Below are 15,507 nucleotides of genomic sequence, written 5' to 3'. Positions count from 1 at the left end.
GCGACCGGAAGGGCCTAAGTTCCCAAGGACAAGTTGTTGGAGGATATGGGATCTTGGACTATCCAGGACAGGGGGTTGTAATTTGCCATTTCCACTCTCCTAGGGTATAGCCTGGACATTAGTGGGAGGGGAGGGATGAGGGGAGGCCACGGGGAGGAGCTTATTGGATGCTCCCATTTTCTAAGGGGAGATTTTAGCATTATAATGAGGGTGGGTAGGACCCCTGATATCTTTGTTCAGGAAGGGTGCTGCTTTACACTGTGTACTGCACTGCCTGTGCTCTTTATTCTGGTTTCAATGGGATCAGGGGTTGTGGTTTTAGTGTCTTGTTGGGCCTGTGTCTGTTGGGTTAAGCTAATCTGAAAAGTGAGTGAAGTAGAAAAGACGAGGTTACAAGAAACAGATGTGAGGACCTGTGGGGTCCCCCACCCCTTCATCTTCTCCCAGTCCAGCCGCTCATGGCTTCTAAGGCAGAAGTCAAAAAAGTTGGTGGTATACAGGGCTGCTCTGGCTCCCAGTTGGGTTCAGTTGGCTTACAGAGTGCTGGGTTTTTTGTTTTTTGTTTTTTTTTAACATTCTTTTCATCAGTTAATCAGTTGTCAATATTTTAAAAATCAGGACATACATAAAAAATAAGAATTTCATCTTCTCTGGATTAAATCTGCGCTCACTGTTTGGCCTGCCTTTGGGCATGGTTGCCATCTTTTGAAGGTTCCTTGAAGTTGGCCCCAAGCCTCCTTCCTTCCATCCATACCCTTCCTTCCTATCAAATGGCCAATGCACTTTATCATCCTGCAAGAGCTGTTGTAATCTTATGAGCTAGGAAATGAGGAAATGTGTCCTGAATCTCTTTCGACCAAAATTAGGCCAATAAGAAGGAAACTGATACAGGGAACTTAGTTACTGTGAAGGTGAACAGCTGTCCTGTGAGCTTCATGTGAAAAGCCGGTCATATTGAGAGCCTTCAAGCTCAGATGCTCCCGTGAAGCGAATCCAACATTCCTCACTCATTCACGGTACCTCTGATCCCTGAGGGTCAGTGATTCTCAAATGTTTTGGTATTAGGTTCCTTTTACTCTCCTAAAAAATTTTAAGAATCTCAAAGAGATTTTGTGTATGTTTTTGTACGTGGAAGTTGTAGTTGCTTAATGTAATAGAAATTGTAGCTGAGAAATTTTGGAGCACGAGGTAAAAAGCACACGAACCATGAGCTATCAGCAATGACCCAGCATGTCCCAGAGCCTGGCGAAAACGCCACTGTACACTTTTGAGAGTGAAAATGGCAACATCTTAGTAGTTTCCAGTTTGTGGAGTCCTGAAAGGAGTCCCTGGACCTTACTGGGAGAAGTCTTATTAGGCACTAGAGCTTATCACCCTCTTTTAGGAAGACTCCAAAGAGCTGCACACCGGGGTACGCACCAGTAACCCCAGCTGCTCAGGAGGCTGAGGCAGGAGGTTTCCAAATTCAAAGATAGCCTGGCAACTTAGAGGAAACCTGTCTCAAAATAAAAATAGAACAATAAAATAAAAATAAAAAGGGCTGGGGATGTAGTTTAGTGGTAGAGCGCTCCTGAGTTCAATTTCCAGTATTTCAAACTGCCGGTGCACCCCAAGATTCTGAGAAGAGGCAACTTTAACTTTCCATTCCTTGCTGTTTCAACATGAATTCCAGGTCTTTTGAAGTGGGGAAAGAAGAGAGAGAACAGAAAACAAATGTGCTTCACCAAGCTTTCTGGCAAGCTCCAGTAACACACCAATCTAACACCGGCCCTAGCACAAGCTGGGACAAGCCTTTGACCTAAGTCTTTGGCGGGGAGAAAGGACAACAGACACTCTGGTTTGAAAAATAAAAGAACCAGACATTTTATTCCAAGACCATGGTTAGAGGGCAACAGGAATAAATAAGGGAGGGAGTGGGGCCCGGGGGTTCAGGGCAGGAAGACTCTACGTCTTGCAGCAGATTCCACACTGGGAATTTTTACAGCAGTTGCAGCAGAAAACACAGATGGGGAAGTGGGTGTCTCGCCTCCTCAGCCTCTGGCTCCCGGGCTGTGGGAAGGAAGGGATAGTGAGTGGGCGTGTCTTGGGCCTGGGGTGGGCGAGGGGACCCGGGAGGGAGTCTCCGTCGCTCTTACCATCCAGTTGGCTTTGGCTGCATCTGTGTACTGGGGTTGGCGCTCAGCGAGCTGTCCTGCCTGTGAAAGAGAAGGGGTCTTGAGGATGCAGAGGTCCAACAGCAATCTTGGACTTGCTCCCACCTACCTGTTCCTCCCCAGGTGCTTGGTGACCTCATCACTCAGCTAGACTCCTAGGAGGGATCTTCCCTTTCTCTGCCTCCTGGGCAGTCTGCCTTCCTAAAACATCCCAGGTATGTCACCTTCTCTCTCTGCAGTCACTCCTCTTTTTGGGGCATCACCCTCCCTTGGCTGGATGCCAGCACCAGCCAGGTCTCCCTGCATCATGCCCCTTACAGTCCAGTGACTTTCCGTCAGACTCTTTGCCAGTCAGGCTGTGGTTTTCCTCATTTAAGAAGCCTACAGCCCTTTCCAGGCACTCAGATGATGAATCGACGCTTGCGGTCGCCCAGGAGGCTGGGTACAACCTGCGTCCTGCCCGTCCGACCTTCCCTCCCAGCACCGTCTTCTGGTACAATTCCCTGATCTTCAGGTGTTCCACGCTGGCCTCAGCGTTTGCTCCTGCCTCACCTGTCACCCTCCAAGGCACAGGCCAACTAGAATCTTCCCACAGAACACTCTTCCTTGACTTCAGAAGCCTGCCCTCCACCTCTAGTTCCCCTGCCCCATGGTCACACTCCCACTAGCTTCTACATCATTCATGAATTGTATTTATTAAACACAATTATTTATTTGTTTTAATTGTTCATTAACTAATGCCCTGATTAGGACATCGTCTCTCCGCCTTGCTCATTGCTCTGTCCCACTGTATACCATAAGACTTGACAGAATAGGCCCTCGATGACACTTGTCATTAGGTCCCGTCCCCAGTCCTTGTCACTCAGGACTCCATCCCTGTCCTTTCAGCAACTGCCAGTCCCCCTGAGTTGTCCCGAGCTTTGCTTAGTGCTAGGGGGTCTCCAGCGGCCTTCCCAGCCCCCTCCCAGGGGTTGATCCTCCAATTGCAGTCACACTGCTAGGCCCCAGGCCTCAGGGGCTCTTACCTGTTGCTGGAGGCTGGAGGCCGTGGTCAGGCTGGTGAGGAGGAGGAGCAGGAGGCAGGCAGCCCGGATCTGAGTGCTCAGTGCCATTGTGCCGTCTGCGTGACCTGCTGTTGTGTCTAGGACTTGCTGTGGTGACTGGGGCTCTTTTACAGTGGCTTTTATGGGGCCTGCTGGAGGCGGTGGTCTGAGCCCCCACCCCTTTGCCCTAACTCATTTCCAAGAAGGTGGTGGCGCCGAAAAGGCGGGAGAGATAAGCGGGAACAGAGTGACAGGGAACAGGGTTGTGTCACCCTCAGCCAGCAGAGGTGTGTCCAGGGGGTGGGGCAGACGGGGACACAGACACATGCCTCTAGCCAGCCACCCGGAGTACCTTTTTCCCCAATATGATATCACCCTGTTGATCTCAGGGAAAAAAAAAAAAAATTCCCCTTTTTGCCCCAAGAATTGGTCAGATTTGTGAATAGAACCCACGACTTTATCTCCCAGGACCATCTTCTGGTGTCAAACTCCCAGGTGGTCCTCCGGTGTCCCCCTTGGTCCCAGGTTTGTGAATGGAAGCAGAGTGCCCCCGGCTCCTGGTCCTCGCCCCTCCTTGGCATCCCCATTCACATGTGGCTATGGCACCCTATGCCCCTCAGAAGGGTCCAGCATGGTTTGCGGGGAGAGCACCCCATTCCCAAGGTTCTCTTCACACATGCACGGGCTCTGGGAGGGACACTGGTCAGCCAGAGCCCCCAATACGCCCTATGCTGCTTCCCAAGGGTCAGCACCTTCAGAAGCAGGCCTCGACACTGAAAAATGTCCGAGTGAACTTTTGAGCATCAAAGATGGCAGTAACGATAACAGCTGGCATCCGGCGGCTGCATCTTCTGTGCCAGCGTTTGTGTCAATTCCCTTGTGTCAGCCAGCGCCACCTGTCCTCGTAGCCCCAGACTTCCCCCACCCGGGCTCTGCTCAGAGCAGGGTTTCAGGGTCTTGGTTGCCTTCTCAGCCACTGACCCCAAGGACCTGGCATCCACGACTCCAGGCCCCAAACCCAGCAGGGAACAGCAGCGCACTGGACCTGGCTCAGCAGGCCCGCATCCTCCTCACCCCAGCTCTGCACTTCAGGGTCTCATGTCAGCACCTCGAAATCAGCAAGGTTTCGTTTTGTACTGTTTTTGAGCTTGTTCCCCAGGATGTTCCTGGGTGGGGATGAACCAGGGCCGTGTGGTGCCTTTGTTCCTATCCACTACCTGGGCCGCCTCGCAGTGCGTGTGGCTCAGGACACCCACCCACCTCAATTCTGGAGAAGGCTGTTGGCCACTGTGACTCAGGCCAGGGCAATTCAGTGTTGACCCTGTCAACCCACCCCGCCAGAGGCTGGGGAACGATGCTGTCAGGGAGTGAGCACTTCCTCCTGGCCAGTGACTGCTGTCAAGACCCCTTGAAACCACAGAAGTGGATGGATGCCGGGGGAGTGAGGGCTGCTCCCTGCCACAGCCCCTCACTCTGCTAGGTGGCTCCTCTGGCACACTCAAAGATGGCTTCACAAAGGGACGACCAGGAAAAGGGGATGGGCTCTCAGGGGACAGTCAGTTGGGAGGCCCTTGGAGCTCAGTGTGGGGATGCGGCAGGCCTGATCTTGGGGGTGCATGAGCATCAGGCGCTGCAGGAGGGCCAAGGACGGTGGTGTGTGCACCCCGAGACAACAGCATCCCCCGCCCTACCAGCATCGCTGTCACAGCTCAGGCCAGGTTTCATCACCACCCAGGGGCAGGGGTCATGGCACAGGCGCCAGAGCCACAGTGTGAGGCGACAGGCTGACGGGCCAAGCCTGGCTTCCTGGCCACCTGCCCTCCCTGGGGGTGGGGGGCTCAAGGCCAGGCCCCATCATTGGCTGGTGCAGAGGGGAGGCCTTCAGCCCAGAAGGGCAGGGCCAGGAATGGGGCCGGTTTTCAGGAATCGCTGACACAAGGGACCCCAGCCTCTCCTCCAACATGGAGCATGTCCTTGACCCCAGCCCCCCAACCCCACATCCATGCCCGAGTCTCCAACCCACAGACTGGGTGCCAACTGGTGTGGGATGGCAAGGACCGGCACAAGGCCACGACCCCAGCAGCTGAAGCCCTGCCCTCAAGGAGCTCTGTACGGACGCCAGGCCTCCCCACACCTGAAATGCAGACACAGACAGACAAGGCGGGGGCCACAGGGGCCAGTTTATTGCAGTTAAATACCTCTCTCTCTCTCTATTTTTTTTGTCCATTTTTCCATAAAGAAAATTAACACACACACACACACACACACAAACACACGCACGCACGCATACGCGCACACACATACACACACCCAGAGGGAGCAGGGATCCAGAAACAAGAGGTGGGGTGGGACATGGCCTCCCTGCTTAGGTCCAGGCCCCAGGGACGGCCCCCCAAGGTTCTCTCCTTCCCATAAGCACCCTGTCTCAGCACCTCTAGAGACCAAGGAAGCAGCGGGAAGCAGCAGGGCCTCTGTCCTCCCTCTTGCCTCCAGGTGAGACCACTAGAAGCGCCGGGGCCTGGTGAGGGCCAGAGGAGGGGAGACCGACAGACAGGTGGGAGGGGTATCGTTCCCAAGTTGAGGAGGGCGGTGGGCAATGTATCCACAGAAATGCATTATTTCTCCCCGTTTTTGTTAAAAATCTACTATAAAAAACGCAGCTGGGGGAGGGGCGTCTGTCCCTCTCTGTGCTAAGGGCTGGGGGAGGGGGCAGCAGAGGCCGGCGGCGGCTGCACAGTGGGAGCGGGCGTCACTGCCGGGTGCTCTCGCCCACCATCTCCAGGTTGTGCTGCTGCAGCTGGGCTCGAAGCAGGGCATTCTCATTCTTCAGCTCCTCGATCTGCAGAAGCCACAGGGGCGAGTAAGCAAGTCAGGCGCCGCCTCCCGAGGCCCCAGCCTGGCTCCAGCCCCGGCTCTCACCTGTTGCCGGAGGAGCTCGTTGTCCATCTGCAGCCGCTCGGCCTCCTTGAAGGTCTCCTGCATGCGCTGGTTGGTCTGGCGTAGCTCCCGGATGTAATCACAGGCCTTCGACAGGATGCCCCCTTTACTCTGGGGCAGCAGGTGGGCAAGAGCATCAGCGGGAGCACTGCCCACCATCCCACCCCACCACCCCAGGACAATTCTGTGCCCACTGTCAGCCAGACTTCCTTGAAGGGGCCTGGGAGTCTGGACCACTGAGGCCATGAAAGGCCAAGTAGCCGCCTGGCCAGAGGGGGCAGTGGACACTCACCGCTCCTGTCTTGCTGTTGTCTGCGTTACAATCTGGAATGATTTTTGAAAGCTGGACGATCCAGTTGTTGATCTTGTCCCTCCGCCTCCGCTCCACTGCAGGAAAAACAGCAATAATCCTGGCCACCAGGACGGCACGCCAGCACAGACTGTCAGCCCTAAGCACACTGAGGCATGGCCAGGGCCCTGCCTAGGACTACGGCCCGGAGGTGCCAAGACGTGAACCTAGACAGGCCTTCCCCAAGCCAGCTCTGCTGCTTCACACGGAGGAACGATCAAGTCCTGACCCCCGAGTGCCATGCACCTTCTGGGCAGAAATCAGAAGCCAGGGATGGGTGTCCATTTTGTTGGCCTGCCCAGCACACTGATAAACATCTGAGTCAACATTTAAAAATTAGGATTATTCACATCCTGATGGGCATCTCTGGCTTCCTTTGAAAAACGGACAATGGGCATAGTAGGCTCATCTTCTTGGGAGGCAAGATTTACACAGGTCCCAGTAACAAACACTTCAATGCCCACAACCCTCTACATCTCCTCAGAAACTCTGGGTCTCATGCTCTTGTTTTCTCACTTTTTAAAAAATTTTTTGGTACCAGAGATTGAACCCAGGGGCACTTCCTAAACACTAAGCCATATCCCCAGCCCTGCTTTATATTTTATTTAGAGACAGGATCTCGCTGAGTTGCTTAGGGTCTCACCAAGCTGCTGAGGCTGGCCTTGAACTCACAATCCTCCTACCTCAGCCTCCCGAGCTATTGGGATTGCAAGCGTGAGCCACCACGCCTGGCTTTCCCTCTCATCTTTAAAATCAAAGTCTAATCTTGTCTTGCCCCTATTTAAAATCCTTTTCCAGGATTTAACTTCAGCTCCCTAGACTGGCACCCATAGCTCTCAAAGGCTCCCCAAGGTCATCCATCTGCTCTTGGGGAGCATGATGGAACATGAACATGAACCCTACCTACACCTTGAAGGCCAAAGATGGCGGACTAATAGAGAACTGCACTTGAAAAGTCCAGGTGTGTGATTTTATTTGTAAACTCCACAATCTCACTCACAGTCAGCTGAGCTGGGTGGCAGCCACCCCCTGCAGATAGGGCACGTGCTCTTCCTTTGGCCCATGCTCTGTCCTAGGATGCTCTCCCCAGGAGCCACGTGCACTGGGGCCTGAGTTCCTCTCAGGGCCTACTGAGGCGAGACTGCCCCAGGCCTGCATTACCTGCCATGTTCAGGACCACACACTATGGGGACAGAGAAGACCAAGGTATTCCCAGCTACCCTCACCCTAGCTCCACGCTCTGCCAGGAGGGTTCAAGTCTACAGAGTTTGTGGGCTGGGGAACAGAGCCTGTGCTTAGGTTGAATTTGGAAAAGAGGACAAGGGAGCATGATCTAAGGGTTGGACGGTTGGGAGAGAGAGAAAGGAGGGCGAGCGAGTGCAGCACCTCCCCTGGCCCTTCTCCTCCGAGCCGCCTGCTCACAGCCTGTGAGCGCAGAGCCGCGGTCTTCTCTGGGTTTGTCCATTCCTGCTAATCAGCTTTCCCTGCCTCCAAAGGCTTCCCATGCTGGCCTGGGTGACATCACCCTCCAAGGACACTCCTCTCCCCTCGGCCTCCCTTCCCCGGGCCCTGCTTCTCCTCGCTGTCCTCTCTTCTTTTAGAAAGCTGCCAGCATCACGCTCAGAACTCCGGGGCTGCGCTCGCTGCTGGGGCCGAGCTGACTCTGCTCTGGGCTCTGGTGCAGCTTCACACCCCGTCTCTGTGGTGGTGAATGGCATCTGCCATGTAGGGTGGTGACACCTTATGGGGACTCCATGGCCACAAGCAGCTGCAAAGCTGAGGGTCCCAGCAGGGCCTGGCAGCTCCACCCGCCGCGTCCATCGCAGTGTCTGTCCCAATGCTCTCAGCAACAGCTGCCTCTCAACTTCCTCTCCCTTCACACCCAGGCCTCCTGAGCCAGCGCCCAGCTGCAGACACATCTCTCAGCACTCCTCATTCCAGGCCATCAGGGGCAGGGGGACATTTACCTCTAAAAGCCTTACTGCTGCATGGTAGCATGTGGTCCCCACCATGAGGCTGGGATCCAGGGTGGAATCAGCCCCTGACTCTGTGGCCCCAGAGTGAACGTCTTACAGTGAAGACTAAAAAGCGCCTGGGAAGCCAGGTAGGGCAGAATTTTCTGCATGGGACAGAGGCTAGGTGAATCTTCAGAGGAGACTTAAGAACATCTGGCTCCCGTGACGAGGGGCATCAGGCGATAGGTGGCAAGAGCCCAGAAATGGTGACATGAAAACACTGTGGGAGGTAGGGTGGCAGGAAGAGGTGCCAACAGGTGGTCAGTCTTGCATGCTCTGCTGGCAGGGCTGGACCTCAGTGCTTCCTCCACAGCTGCAGCCCCCAGGCCCGGGGCTTGTCACCACGCAGTGGTGAGAGGGTCAAGCCTGTGGCTTGGGAAGACATCACAGCACTTTTGAATGGAGAAAGGCTAAGGTCACGTCCACTCCATGGGAGAACTTCTGTTACACCCACACAACACTTCAAACAAATTAGAGCAAAATCTACCAGGACTGAAGAGAGGAATGGACAAACTCACAATCTAGTTTGAGAAGTCAACATTCCTCTCTCAACAACTACAAGAAAAAGTCAACAGAACAAACAAAAAAACAACGCCAGGAGAGAAAATTCCAACACTCTCAGCCAAACTGGCCTCCTTGTCACGGAGAGAACCTTTGCCCACTGCAGCAGACACACAGCCAGTCAAACAGACACACAGCCAGTCAAATGCACACAGCGCTTTCACCCGGCTGGACCACAGTGGGGCCCTAAGGTCTCAGTAAGTTCAAAGAATTTGAAACCACATAGAGTATGGTCTCTGACCACAAGAGAACTAAATTAAACATCAATTAACAAAAAGATATCCAGAAAACCCACAAATATTTGGAAATTAAGCAACGCACTTCTATATGACCCAAGGGTCAAAGAAATCAGAAGGAAAATTGGAAAATATTTTGCACTGAAGGACAATGAAGACGAAATCCATCTAAAGCAGTTAGAGGGAAATTTACAACTATAAATGCTTGCATTAGGAAAAAAAAGAAAGTTTTAAAATCATATTAAAAAGTGAGGGAGTCAGAAACACACACACACACACACACACACAAACACAAAGAAAAACACTCAGCAAATTTAAGTTGAAAGTAAGTAAAAGGAAGGAATTAGGAATATTAAAAGCAATTCAATCTGGCATTTAAGTCAGATTTCATGTAACGATTTGGATTGCTGGCCACAGGCTGACCCATGCACCCCAGTTCACTGGGGCCCCCTAGTCCCCTCTGTGACACATCAAACATATGACATGCCCTCAGGCCCCTGCAGGTGTCCTCTTGGGAGAGGCTCCTGCAAAGTCACCAGGTGGGAAAGAGGAGGAGAAGCCGATGTGAGATCCACTTTACACAGTCCTGAAGACCATGGACGTGGGGCACGAGAGTGCAGAACGGCAAGCTGCTCTGGCCTAGGGTTTCTGGTTTGGGTGGCTGTGACAGGGCTGCCTTTTGCTGCTCTGGAAAGGGAAGTGTTGCACCGGAAGCTCTGGGGAGGGGAAACAGTTCTCTTTTGGACAAAGTTGATTATGAGGTGTCTCAGACAGGGGTGATGGAGATTTTGAGTGGCACTTCTGAACAGGGGTCTAGAGTTCAAGAGAGGAGAATGGAGTCAACACAGCTTTGCACAGCACCAGGATCCAGGTGGCGGGCAAAACCCTGGGAGGGCACAGCTTGCTGTGAGCCGCAGACTCTCTTGGAGAAAAGAAAATGATGGGTACCTACAACTGGGGCCAGAGTGTCAGGGACACTGACCAACCAGAGCTTCTGAGGGGCCATCCCTGGACCTCATGAATCATACTACTGAGGTGGATGGAAGAGACCTTAAGAAGCACCAGTTGCCAAAGCCATTCCCCAAACTTGCCTGGTGTGAAGTACCTGGAACGTGCACTAGAAACAGATTCCCTCTGATAAGTCATTTGGAACCTGCAGGGAGAGTCCTGAGATCCTGATTGTTAACGAACCTCCCAGGAAAAGTTGGGGGACTTTGCTCTGAGGAACAGGTGGAGAAGGAGAAGCAAAGATTGTAGGAGAATCCAAGAGGGTAGAAGAGAAAGGAACATTCCTGAAGGCAGGGGGCAGGCACAGTCAGATGCTCAGAGCTCAGACAGGAAAGAAAGTCAGTGGATTTGGCAATGAGGTCATCATGGATGACTTTCAATGGAGCCAATCTGTGGGGCCAGAATGCCAAGGGAACAAGGAGGATGGGCAATGTTGGGTCAAGGGTTGTGCAGTTTAGTGGGAGGGCAGGATGTAGCTGGAGGGTGAGGGCAAGGTTATGAAGAAAACTGGTTTTTGGAGGATGAGAACTACTGGAAGGTGCTGGGAGGCTGAACTGGGAGGGAGACAGAGTCGGGTGGGATGGTGGCTGGAGGGCACTCGGGCTGTGTACTTCCCTCTTGCCACACCACAGCCGTGGGGCCTCCCGTGCCTCAGATCGCTAATCCCCACGGGGAGCCCCAGGGTGGGAGTGTTAGTGCCATCTTCCAGAGAACAACACAGGCAGAGCATTAAACACCAGCCTGAGGCCATGAGGCGGGAACCGGGCTGCTCTGGTGGCCCATGGCAGGGCCCACAAACTCCCAGCCCCTCACATCAACCCAAACCAACCTCCAACTCACACTTTCCCTTGAAAGCAACCTGCTCTCAGCCAAGGGCCTGGACTCTTCAGCTGTGGACCCTTCTCTCCACACGGTCCTCTTTCACTCCTGGGGGTCTCAGGTGGATACCTGCAGTCAGCTCCTACTTTCATAACTTCTGGTTTCCCGCCACTTTTACCTTCAGTCTCCACACAGGAACTTTCCACTGGTTTCTGTCACAGCAGAACCCAACTCCAGGGGCAGGGACAACCACCTGGGAAGGTCTCTCAGCAGGCCCCAAAGAATCTGGCCCCGGCAACGCCCCCTTCAGCCTTTCTTTCCTGAGTTCTGCTCTTGCCCTGTGCATGGCAGCTCGGGGCCCAGGCCGTTTCCCATACTCCCTGCTGTCTGGGACTCTTCCCAGATCCCCAAGCGTCTCCTTTCCTAAGATCCATTCATGCCTCTGCCCAAATGTCACCTCTTGAGAGGCTATCATTCCTCTCTACCTCCTCACCCAGCCAAGTGCCCTACCATTCCACCGGAAGCCATGTTGCAGCTTCGTGTGGCTTGCTTCTGCCACCACAGTGCACACTGTGAGAGCCAAGACCTTAACTGCTCTATTACCCACTGTACAGGGGCTGCCAGGGTACGTAAGCGTTGACCGAAAGCCTGAACCAGCCAGCGGCTGAGAACAGAAAGGCATGGGGAGAAACTCCACCCCACATCAAATGCTGCAGGACTCAGGACCTTGCCCTAGCACCCAAGGCTGTCCTCAACCCTCCAGGCCCGGCTCCCAAGGCCACCACATGGAACCTCTACTACAAATGAACCAGCACCCCTAAAGCAACCTGACCTCCACAGTCTGTGCTCCCAAAGTCCTCCCGGGGAGCCTCCCATCACTGCACCTCCAACATCCCCTCAGCCACAGGTCCTCCCTCTTCTGAGTCTCCATGCTCCAGGCCAGGCTCCAGGCCAGGGATGTAGGGTCAGTAAATATTTATCCAGAGTTGGCTGTTTGGGTGTCGGTGCACCCTTGGCACAGCGGCAATGATCGAGATGGAAGACCAGAGAATAGCACCAACCGACAAGAGTTCAGGATGGGATGTGCTGTTTCTAGCAAGAGCAAGATGGTCTGGCCTCAGTAGCCAGAGGCACAGTTTCCTACGGCTCCCTCCTCAAGTGTGTGCTCACGAGGACCAGAGCTATGGCTAGAGGCAGATCGGCACGGAAATGTTGTGCAAGGGCACAACAGCTGCCAACTTGGTCCAGGGCAACCAGATCAACACAGTTTCTCAAGAGGAGCAAGAAATCTCTAATGTGAATGTAAATTCTGCCATTTTAAATGCTAACCACCAAGGGAAAACCATAAGCCCAGTACTACAAAAACACTTGGACAATTCCAACTGCCTATCTGTTCCTGACCCCACGCTGTCCTCTCTTGTTCCTCCATTGGATTGTTCCAGCATTCAACAAGCACCTGCCAAACATTTGGGACGTGTCTGGTAATGGGCTTCAGCTGCCTCCCTGTCTGAAATGCCAAACCCAGGATTGTTTGTGCCTAGGAGACTGCAGCCTGGGCTGGTCCAGGAGCCCCATCTGTCCTTACCTTCATTGTGCTGAGCTCTCCTTCTCTCATCCCGTGGTGTCCTGGTTCCATCGATTTTTCTAGAAAAGAAAAAAAAAAAAAAAATGGGCACCTATTATCTCAGGCTCCTTTACCTAAGCATTTATTTGAAAAGTCAGACTCCATAATTATCTTTGCCTGGCAAATTCGTGCGCAGAAAACAAGAGCATGGTAACTTTCTCTACTTGCACTTCAGAAGATGAAACAGACTAAAAAATGCACCTGGTGCCTGCTGTGTGCTGACCTGCCCAGCTCAGAGGCCAGAAAACCCTCCCTTCCTCTGGCCTCAATACCAGACCTCCCAGCATCCCTGGGACTGAGACTCCTGCACCTACGGGGAATAGGGGTGTGTCCGGGGTGCGATCGTCCTCTGTGTTCCTGTCTGCAGCACATCCTGGGGTGTCATCATGACATAGAACTGGCCTGCAGGGGAAGCAGGGGTTAGCACCAAGATGGGGCAGAGTTGGAACTGGTTGGGGACTTCCCTCCCTGATAGGCCTGTTGCTTCCCCTGCCTTCCACCCTTGCCACTTCCTCTCCTTACCTCCAGCCTGCAAGCTCTGGTCGGTGGTTTGCACGGACACAGCAGTGGTATCTCCCACACTGGATGCGGGGAAATAGGCAAACCGGGCCTCTCCACTGACAGCCTCCGCTGCTGGGCTGCCACCATTGCTGAAGGGATTTTGGATTACAGCCTGGGGAGTAGGAGGACACAGAGGCCACCCTTAGCTATCTCTGTCCCCCTTGTTGCTGGGCTTGATGTGTGGTGCATTCTGTGGGGAGGAGGTAGCCCTCTGAGTGCACTATTCTGTCTGGTGTCTGTGACAGCCACGCAGTTTGACAGATACTCAGCCCTCGCTTGCTGAGCCTCTCCATTTTTTACTCTAAGAGGATTTCCTCTTAGAGACCTCATCTCCATTTTACAGAAAGGACAAACTCCAAGAGATCTAAGGATTCACTCTGCTCAACAGGCACCTGACCCCACACCATCTGACAGACTAAAGGCGGCATCTGTGTGCCACCTGTCCCACCCCCTGGGACTTCCAAGGGTAGAATTAGCTTCCCCTCTCCATACCCCCAGAAGTTGGTGGGCACCTACCAGCGGGAAGGGTGCTGCGGGACCTGGGGGCACAGAGGCAGCGGCGGGGCCAGGGCGCTGGGCTGCCCCGTCCACGCCCACCTGGGTCACAGCCTGCTGCCCCCCCGCAAAGGCAGCCGTGGACACGACGCTGACGGCGCCAGCTGTGTCGCCCTGGCCGTCCAGCTGACCATCAGTCACCTGGACTACGCGGTATGTCACCTGCAGGGGGCGGCAGAGCGACGAGACCGGCGCTGGGGCCCGGACTGGGGCCAGGTCGGAGCCTCTCAGCCCGCCCGCGCGCCCGCCCCGGCTCAGCCCGCCACTGGCCCGCCGGGCTCCCGACCCACTGCCTCACCTGTCCTCCATTATTCTCTGTGCGGAACTGGTACTGGATGTTGTGGTCACCGAACGCCGCCTGCTGGACGCTGGCGATGGCCACCGCCGTCTGCTCCTCCGCCCCAGGGCCGTCCCCGCCTGAGGTCGGAGTGCAGGGGGCAAGGATCAGCGGTCGCGCGGGGTCACAGCGCCCCCAGCCCCTCTCCGGCCGTGGGCCGCAGCCCCAGTGGACCCGCAAGCACTCACCTTCTTGCAGCTCGACGCCCTCCTCGGCCTCGGGTCCCTTGTCGTGGCTACGGCAGGGACAGGAGGAAGAGGGGTCAGGGTCAGGGCTGCCCACGCCCCTTCGCCCAGGGGCAGGGCCCCGCGCCGCCCGCCGGGTCTGGGGCCGACACCGCCCGGGTGGTGGGCCGGGGGCGCTAGACACCGGGCGCCCCCTCCCTCGCGGCCTCCATTTTGAGCCGGGCCCGGCGGCCGCTCGGGATCATGGCGGCCCGGCCGGCAGGCCGAAGGGCCGGGACCCGGGCGCGCGGGGGCACCGGCCCGCCGGGCGCTCTTACCTGGCGGCGGCAGCAGCGGTGGCCGAGGCAGCGGGATCCAGACCCGGGTCCAGCATGTCCATGGGGGGGGTGGGGGCGGGGGGGGCGCGGGGCCCGGGGGGGGGAGGGGAGGGGGGAGGGAGGGGGGGGGGGGGGCGGGCGGCCGGGGGGGGCCCGAGCCCGGCGCTCACGCCGCGCGGCAGGAGGGGACGGAGGAGACACGGGAGCCGCTCGCGCTGATCACGGGGACAAACAGTGGGGTCATGTGAGGAGGAGATGCCGCCGCCGCCGCCGCCGTCGCTCCTGCAGCCGCCGCCTCCTCCTGCCGCCGCCGCCTCCGCCCGCCCGCCGACTCCGGGCTGCCCGAAGCTCCGGGACTCAGCGCGGCCGCCCCCCGCCCGCTGCACGCGGCCCTCGGGCCTCCTTCCCTGAGCAGCCGCCGCCGCCGCCGCGACTTATTTTAACAAGGCCCGCTCTGGATGGCCGCCGCCTCTCCCCTAGATCGCCGGTTCGCGCGCCCGCCTCCCGGCCTGGACCCGTTCGGCGGCGGATCGCTGCTGCAGCCGCCGCCGCTTTCTATTTTTTCCCCCTTTTTTTTCCTCCTTTACTTGAGCTGCGCGCGCGCGGCGGCGGCGGCGGCGGCGGCGGCGCGAGCCCGGGACTGACGCGCGCGGGGGGAGGGCAGCCCCCGGGGAGCGCGCGCGCTGTCTGTCTCCGATGGCGGCGGGCACGCGCGGGCCCGGGTCTCGGCGGGGCGTGAGGTCGCCGCCACCGCCTCCCGCGGCCACCCGCCGCCCGCCGCTGGATGGAACGTGGGCCCGGATGGAA

The 15,507-nt window shown here is 56.1% G+C and overlaps 2 protein-coding genes and 1 long non-coding RNA gene across 6 annotated transcripts; 1 reads left to right on the top strand and 2 right to left on the bottom strand.

Moving 5' to 3' along the window:
* Positions 1–1,838: 1,838 nt before the first annotated feature.
* Positions 1,839–3,339, bottom strand: HAMP (hepcidin antimicrobial peptide). The gene is made up of 3 exons (XM_079117238.1): positions 3,179–3,339; positions 2,136–2,195; positions 1,839–2,049 (listed from the first exon to the last, which is right to left on the bottom strand). The coding sequence occupies exons 1-3, from the start codon at positions 3,263–3,265 to the stop codon at positions 1,945–1,947; spliced, it is 252 nt and encodes an 83-aa protein (XP_078973364.1). The 5' UTR covers positions 3,266–3,339; the 3' UTR covers positions 1,839–1,944.
* A 264-nt stretch (positions 3,340–3,603) lies between these two features.
* Positions 3,604–5,821, top strand: LOC306648435. Its single transcript, XR_013760376.1, has 2 exons — positions 3,604–4,485; positions 4,600–5,821. It is a non-coding gene; the product is annotated as an uncharacterized lncRNA (long non-coding RNA).
* Positions 5,351–15,270, bottom strand: USF2 (upstream transcription factor 2, c-fos interacting). Of its 4 annotated transcripts, none has more exons than XM_079118588.1 (10): positions 14,701–15,269; positions 14,387–14,433; positions 14,160–14,278; positions 13,823–14,023; positions 13,268–13,418; positions 13,060–13,147; positions 12,707–12,765; positions 6,426–6,543; positions 6,116–6,244; positions 5,351–6,035 (listed from the first exon to the last, which is right to left on the bottom strand). In XM_079118588.1, exons 1-10 carry the CDS (start codon positions 14,760–14,762, stop codon positions 6,023–6,025), a joined length of 987 nt encoding a protein of 328 aa, XP_078974714.1. In that variant the 5' UTR covers positions 14,763–15,269; the 3' UTR covers positions 5,351–6,022. The 4 variants fall into 4 exon arrangements, with proteins under 4 accessions (XP_078974714.1, XP_078974713.1, XP_078974715.1 ...); XM_079118587.1 differs by having other exon boundaries at positions 6,426–6,520; positions 14,701–15,259; XM_079118589.1 differs by lacking the exon at positions 13,060–13,147 and having other exon boundaries at positions 6,426–6,520; positions 14,701–15,270.
* Positions 15,271–15,507: the final 237 nt, after the last annotated feature.

The sequence above is a fragment of the Sciurus vulgaris genome (assembly GCF_902686455.1).
Source record: "Sciurus vulgaris genome assembly, chromosome: 17".
Taxonomy (NCBI): Eukaryota; Metazoa; Chordata; class Mammalia; order Rodentia; family Sciuridae; genus Sciurus; species Sciurus vulgaris.
This window is presented reverse-complemented; position numbering and strand designations above follow the sequence as displayed.

Bases quoted from the DNA above. Each gene is read 5' to 3' on its own strand.
- USF2 (XM_079118587.1), bottom strand. From the start codon at position 14,762: ATGGACATGCTGGACCCGGGTCTGGATCCCGCTGCCTCGGCCACCGCT. The intron at 14,434-14,700 runs GTAAGAGCGCCC...TCCCTGCCGTAG, and splicing joins ACCGCTGCTGCCGCCGCCAG to CCACGACAAGGGACCCGAGG. The intron at 12,766-13,059 runs GTAGGTGCAGGA...TTTCTTTTCTAG, and splicing joins CGGACACACCCCTATTCCCC to AAAAATCGATGGAACCAGGA.
- HAMP (XM_079117238.1), bottom strand. From the start codon at position 3,265: ATGGCACTGAGCACTCAGATCCGGGCTGCCTGCCTCCTGCTCCTCCTC. The intron at 2,196-3,178 runs GTAAGAGCCCCT...TCTCTTTCACAG, and splicing joins CCTCCAGCCTCCAGCAACAG to GCAGGACAGCTCGCTGAGCG. The intron at 2,050-2,135 runs GTAAGAGCGACG...TCCTTCCCACAG, and splicing joins CAGCCAAAGCCAACTGGATG to CCCGGGAGCCAGAGGCTGAG.